At 45.8% G+C, this 7,001-nt stretch overlaps 1 protein-coding gene across 3 annotated transcripts in view; it reads left to right on the top strand.

Moving 5' to 3' along the window:
• ACSS1 (acyl-CoA synthetase short chain family member 1) overlaps positions 1-4,949 on the top strand; it is a 38,258-nt gene extending 33,309 nt beyond the window's left edge. For all 3 annotated transcript variants that reach the window (XM_052806752.1, XM_052806753.1, XM_052806754.1), the window contains one exon: positions 416-4,949. In XM_052806752.1, coding sequence (XP_052662712.1) covers positions 416-589 — 174 coding nt within the window. In that variant the 3' untranslated portion in view covers positions 590-4,949. The remainder of the gene's footprint in view (positions 1-415) is intronic.
• Positions 4,950-7,001: the final 2,052 nt, after the last annotated feature.

Here is a 7,001-nt window from a genome sequence, read left to right on the forward strand (position 1 = left end):
TGTAAAGGGGAATATGTCTGTTCTGGTAATGCATTGAGATCTGTGTCATCATCAGTGCCTGATTTTTCAAGTGTAACTAGCTTTCCAGCTCAATAGTTAACAGGTTATTGAGGATCTGATTCTCCAAAGAGCTGTGTGTCCTGCAGCACCCAGCCTGGAGATACACAGCAATGCATAAATGGGGAACAAAGTCCACTTAAATAAGAATAAAATATAGCACAAGGAATTGATGCTAGTGACACTTCTTTCCTTGGACATAAACTAGTGTGCTCAATGATCTAGTATTTCCCAGGAGCCTCAGAGGAGCTGTGACCATGAGATAGTGTGCCAGGCTTAGGACAGTTCAGGCAAATTTCCTTGTGGTTTCCAGCAGGACCCAGGTTCTAATATAGGTGTGTCTTTCCCTTCTCTGCAGGTAGTGAAACGTCTTCCTAAAACCCGATCAGGGAAGATCATGAGAAGGCTGCTGAGGAAAGTAGTCACTGAACAATCAAGCAACATGGGAGATGTCACCACACTTGATGATCCAAGTGTTGTCAAGGAGATATTGGATGCTTACCAGAAATACAAGGAGAAGAGTTCCTCATAACAGGCAGCTCTGGGATCTCTCTCCTCTGGAAATGTGGAAGGTCTCAAATAACCAGGCAAACAACATAGTTCTCTCTTGGTGTTTTTTTAAAAACTCTCTTCCCTTCTAGGGGAACAAGATTTTCCACTCCACAACATATTTTGAGATGCACAGAGCTAGGAGCAATCTGCAGTTTTGCACAGTCAGTGAGCTCCCTTTCATTGCTTCTAGGGCTGTTGTAGAGCAGCCGTTGATGGTTTCCATTTGCTATGATGAAATTTAATACTAGCTGAAGCAAGATGCAGGCATTAATGTTTCTCATTTTAATGTTACTGTACAGGTAAATGTTTTTATACAATACTTTTGCTGTTTTAAAAGAAGCCCTGGAATACACTTCTTCAATTTTTCCTTCAGTTTGGATACCTGAGTTCAAGTAGCTGTATTTCACTGCAGCTGTGGTGCCTTTTCAGCAGTGCTGGGTATTCTAGTAGATGTCTCACATGTGTTATTAGAGAAATGAGAAGGACATGGCTAGTCTGATAATTCTTTCTTGTGTTTACCCAGTTGTTCTAATACCTCCTTTGCCTTTCTTCATAAGGATTTGTTCCTACCACTATATGTCCTGCGACTTGCCAGAGATGGTGAGCCGGTGTCCCTTCATGTCCCACGCAGGCAACCCAGCACTAGCACTTCCAGCTGCAAAACTGAGCCACAAAGCCTACCGCTGGACTTCCTACATGTCCTCGATGCATTGCCTGTTGCGTAGGAGGGGTCTGGTCCCACATGTTTTTATTCTGCCTTGAGAAACTGAATCACCAACTGGGCCTTTAAAGTAACTGTCCTCTTCCTCATCGGTGATGACAACTAGATCAATGTTGTCCATTGTGGTTCACTTCTGTATATTAGGAGTGGTATTAGGATCTACAACTGGTAGATCTTTGTTGCCAGTTGGTGATTTGTGTATGTGCCTTCATTTCTTGAAGTTGCTATGAAAAGGGACGATGTTTGCTTGCTGTCTGTCAGAGAAGCATTGGGAAACAAAATCCTGAAGTGCTCAAGAGAGTTTGAAGCTGAGAGAGATATGCTGGAGGGTTCATTGTGACTTGCTGGGCTGTGTGATTTCTGACCAGGGAATGGTTGTTTTAGCCCACTGCCGAATGGCCTGTAATCTTGTTTGCTCCAACAAAGACAGGCACCCAGTTTGGAGGTAGGTTGGTTCTCCTGTCAAAAGTTATGACTTAATGCTCATCGCTGGCAGGTTGCGCCCTACCATGTCTGTCCCTTCTGCATGCTGCCGTGCTGATCTTCCAAAGAGTTAAGTACCAGGTGCATACCCGCAAATTGCACAATCCACAAAGAAGAAGGAAGTGCCTCTTAGATGCCTTCTGGAAAGCGATGGTAGCATTCCAGACCAGCAACCTTAGAATAGCAGGGAACAATAGCCTTTGTCTTTCATATACTTTCAGAATTGCAACTAATATATTCAGTGTTTTATTTCTGGACTCGTTTTATCACAAACACATTTTGATTGAAGCACTCCTTATATTTGGGCTGTTCAGAAGAATTTGCCAGTAGGTCTCCTGTCCTCTAACTGTGCCACTGAAGGTCATGGAAAAACCTGTAGGTGCTGAATGCCTTTGAGACTTCTGCCACTGCTAAATTTGGGTTAAGCTGGCTAAGGGGTTCAGAGTGATTGCAGGGGCCGCAGAGCATGCCAGGAAGGCCTGGTAGAGGACTCCTCCCCTCTCCCTGGGTGCAAAAGCTCAAGGTATACGCCAGTGTAGCATGCACAGTGCTGATCCTGGGAGTGTGTGCCACAAGGGCTCAGGCAGAGCTTCTCCATCTTAACCTGCCTAAGCCAAGTGACTGCTAACCACCCTTCCTGTGCTGTGGCTGGTGTCATTCCATCAAACCTTGCAGTCCTGCCTCTGTGTTTCTGAGATGACAGTCTGCTTAGTTTCACGGAGCTGTGTGTTTTGGCCTGCCAAACCCCAGAGTAATTGGCAGGGTTGCAAATTTTTGCCCTAGTTTTACAGGGGTGACTTATTGCTGAATTAAACTGGAATTAATTTAACTGAATTTAACTATCTTTTCCAGTGGGACTGTGTACTGGAAAGACAATCTGTGCACCTAACTGGAGGCAGGAAAGGCAGGAAGAAAACGGCTAGGTGATCCTCCAGGACTGGGAGAGGAGTGGTGAGTTTTTTGGCCAGCAGAGATTCTGGTACCAAACGGGGAAGCAGGCTACTCGCAGTATGATGTGTTCTCAAGGACAGGTGTGTTGTCTTAGGTGCCATAGTTCCTCTGAGTACGCTAGCTGCATTTGCTGGTTTGGGTTTTTTTTAAATTTATTTTAAATATCTCTAGGGACTGGGTAATACAGTAGGGAATAGCATGCTTCATTAAAATTCCCATCCTTCTGACTGCAATCCATTTTTGCTTAAGGTAAATAGACACGCTGTGGACTTTGTGGGAAGTTGAAGATCGGAAGGTTTGATAAAGTTGACAGGATGTTAATATTTTAGGAGACAGCCACTACATATATCCTCTATTGCCATTGCAAAAGGAAAAAAAACCCACTTCCTTAACTGATTTTCAAGTGGGAAGCAGCCAGGAGTTAATGCTTGTGACAAAAGAAGTAGACTCCCTTGTTTAAACAAGTTGTCTCCACGCAGTCTGAAATATAGTGTGGAGGAAGAAAAATGACTTTTGAACAAGATTATACGCTTTTCTTTTAGTCAAGAAAGCATTTCCTGTATTATGGATAAAGAATTTCCTTGTCCTGGTGACGTGAAATTTCCTTGTTAAGGTGTGATGCAGTGGTCATAGACACATGGTCTAATTCATCTGAACTGCCTCACGAAGACTAGCTATGTGAGGAGCAGTGTGCTTTGGTGCATTGAGACATTCGTCATACAATTCCTCTGCTCAGGGAAAATGGGAGATAGGCGTGCTCCCTTACCTGCATCCCTATTGTCTCAACTTGCATGGGCTTGGGGACCACGGCTGCCAGGGAGGTTACAGACTGACCAGGTAGCTGCAGCACTGCAATAAATCACAGCCATGCCAGCTATGGTGTGCACAGACTGTAGTTACAAACAAGTCTCATACCGTGAACTTCTGAAGCCTTACAAGCACCTTTGCTAAAATCACATCACCAGCATTTGCAAGACTAGAGTGCCATGTGCCTGCCATCCAGTACCACGGATGGTTGCTCTCTTCCTTGCGCATTTCCACAGCTGAGCTGTGGTCCTTGGGATGTCCATCTGCTCAGAGGCTCCCTTGGGGTATTCGGAGAGAGCATGTGGTGCTGATGTGCTGCCCACATGGTGTTCTGCAGTGGACACAGCTCCTGCTGGGCAGCCTCAGCCCCCACCTCTCCTGGTAAAACTGCACTTCTGCAAGTATACCAGCATCAGCTCTTGGAGCTAACATCCCATGCTCAGTTCATCTAATAGCACCCTGAGCCTGGTAGAAATGGAGCTAGGCAGGGCTTGGAACTGGTACTTCTTACAGAAAGAAGAATACTGTGCTTCACCGGGTAGGCTACTCATAGAAAGCTTTGCCAAACAGATGAAATTTTCCAGCCAGAGAAGTCCTCCTTTCTTCTTTTTCCCCATGATCTCTGCTAACTGCAGTGGTTGCATCCTCAGTGCAAGCCTAAGTCGAGCTTTGCATTTTTGTTATTCCCCGGACGTCACGAACATCAGCGCTGGTGCGTGGCAACAGTGCTTTCCTCTTTGCACGCAGCAGCCTTGCCCCCCCACCAGGCTTGTGGTTTGGGGAGGGGTTCAACCTGTAGAACTGGCACTGATGTCCTCAGTTCTTGAAATGCTAGAAAGGAGGTAGCTTGCAAAAGACCCCATGCAGTCTTAAGAGCTGATCTTCACTAATCAGTGAAGGAGGTAATGATGTATGGAATACTTTAGGGTAGGATCGTGGGACAGACTTGCGGGTAATTGTTCCGTTTAGAAAAGCAGAACTGTTGAATTTTTCTAAATCTTTGTGTGTCCATGAGTAATGTGTGGGTTATTTGCCAGATCACCTTTGTAGCTTCATTGAAAGAGATCCAGAGTCAATTTTACCTGTTGCAGTTTGTTGCAAAGGGCAAATGTGCTTGGTTTTTTTCCCCACTCAGTTTTGCCAGTGAGACCCGGTCATGGTGCCTTTTACCCCCACTGGAGACACAGACCATGATTTTTTTAATTTTAGAAAGGGAAAGTCCATCTTTCTAGATGTGTTGTACGGTCTAATGTTAAGCCTTTAATCATTATTATGTTTCCTTGTAATCATGCTTTAAACATTTATTGTCCTTGACCAAAACCAGTTTCTTCAATGATCTCCGTATTCATATTTTCATTAAAGGAAGTATCTTTCTCTGTGTGATGGGTTGGCTTTGCATCATAGGTGTCCAGCCCTCCATCCCCTAAAAGGTCTGGGACTTTTTCAGTTCATTGGACTTGCTTCTGCCTGTCCTGGTCATTTTTAGTCTGGCAGCACAGACCAAAGTTCGAGATCATGATGAGTCATCTTGTGGTCCAAATTGCTGTTTTACTTTAATGCTTTTCTCTAAACAGTAGCTCACAGGAAATCAGTTACGGCCAGAAAACTGCCACTGCAAAACAACTCAAAAAGTTGAAGAACTAGCATTTGCATGTCAGTAAGCTGCATGTGTCATGTAAATCCCAAGGCTTCACTGCTCTACACTCATTTTCTTGTGTGATGCAAACAGAGAACAATTGGTGGGAACAATTAATGACTATTAGTTTATATGGACAGTTCAGCTACTAATCTTGTCTTGTGCACAGCGTGCACAAGTAGAAAAGGAGTGAAAATGGGATGGGGGCGGGGAACACGAGAGACAGCATTGTGTAGAACGTGAGCATGTAGCTGTCCCAGAGCCGAGCAGATGAAAAGAAATTTGTTTCCAGGTGCCTTGGATCTTTTCTAAGTGCCAGGAACACATCCTCTGCAGGGTGCCTTGTCCATTGAGAAGTGAGGAAGATTGTGTTTCACTCTCTGCGTACCACACGGATAACACTATAGTTGTAATGCAGGGCTGGACACTGAATATCCTCGTTAGCCACTTCTCCTGTTACCTCAAGCAGCTGCTTCTGGAAAGCTTCCAATGCCACCCTTAGCTCTTGCAACCCTCTGGCAAATGTCTCTGACAAGTCATGGAAAGGGCTAGGTAGAAAGGCAGGTGCCCATCTCCTCACTTTGTGTTTCGCTACTGCAGCTGCTCTGATTTATTTACTGAGAATTTATTGGTGAATTGAAGACTGTTTTCCAGCCTAACACAATTATATTCAGGGGCTGTTTCTGTGGCCAGTTAAAGCCACAGAAACTGATTTCGGCAACAAGTTTCTGTTTTTAAACTAAGCTGGAACAGGTGATTCTTTCTCAGCTTGAAAACAAGACAATTCTGGACAGGAAATTGTCTTCTGCCTGAGTCTAGAGGCGCAGCATGTTTTTCATGGCAGTGAGCCTAGCCCTGCTTTGTCCCAGATAGAAGGATTTGGGGACGTAACCACCTTTTGGGCTGGAAATGATCATGGCTATGCAAGATTACCAGCTTACAAACATTGGTAACGAATGATCTGCCACAGCAGCTTTTTCACTCTTGCTTCTATTCCGCTGTAGCTGGTGTGTATCTGCCTGCACACCCTGTATCTGCAGTGACAAAGCTTACTTTGGCTTTTTGGTCTGTTGAAGCTGGGAGAGTGGAAACCCAGTGCATTTTAGTGCTCATCCTGCACCTGGCATGCAGAAGACTCAAATTTTTTTTTTCTACCAGTTGGACCTTGGGGATGCCATTTTATTCCTCTGTGCCTCAGCCTTCTGCACCCCCAGGAACAACAGTGGCCTCACGGCGAGTTGGGAGGAGAGGTTATGGAATGTTACTCACAAGGTCTTCGGGTGAGATGGTTGTTTAGGAAGGCGGGTGCCTTCAGGGAACAGTGCTGCTAAGCTCTGTTGCAGCTGCTGGGCCTGTTGCCCGAGTTCAACCCGAACACAGAGAAAAGCCGCCCCGCGCCCCCCTTTCCTGGCTGCAGCCCCTTTCTGTGGAAAACCCACATTTTGCTACTAGGCGTGATGCCAAACAGCTTTTCCCATTCCTTGGCAGCACGCAGCTGGGGCAGTCCCCTGTTCCAGCCCTTGTCTGTTCAGCTGCACTTGTTAAACGTCAGGTTTTGCAGCGTTAACGAAGCGGTGGGTCTGATCTTGCTGCTGGCACGCAGGGTCCTTCCCGTAACACCGCTGCTCCTGAGCAGGGGAAAGAAGCCAGAAAGATCTCAGCACGTTGTGTTACCCAAAAGACCCAGAGAGGAGCAAAGCCGATGTTCTGGGAGCTGAAAAAGATGGGTGTCACCCCTCGCGTCTGGGTTAAGTCACCCCGTGGGCACACAAGTTGTCGAGGGGGACGTAAAAG

Source organism: Harpia harpyja, chromosome 13 (assembly GCF_026419915.1).
Source record: "Harpia harpyja isolate bHarHar1 chromosome 13, bHarHar1 primary haplotype, whole genome shotgun sequence".
In the NCBI taxonomy this organism is placed as follows: Eukaryota; Metazoa; Chordata; class Aves; order Accipitriformes; family Accipitridae; genus Harpia; species Harpia harpyja.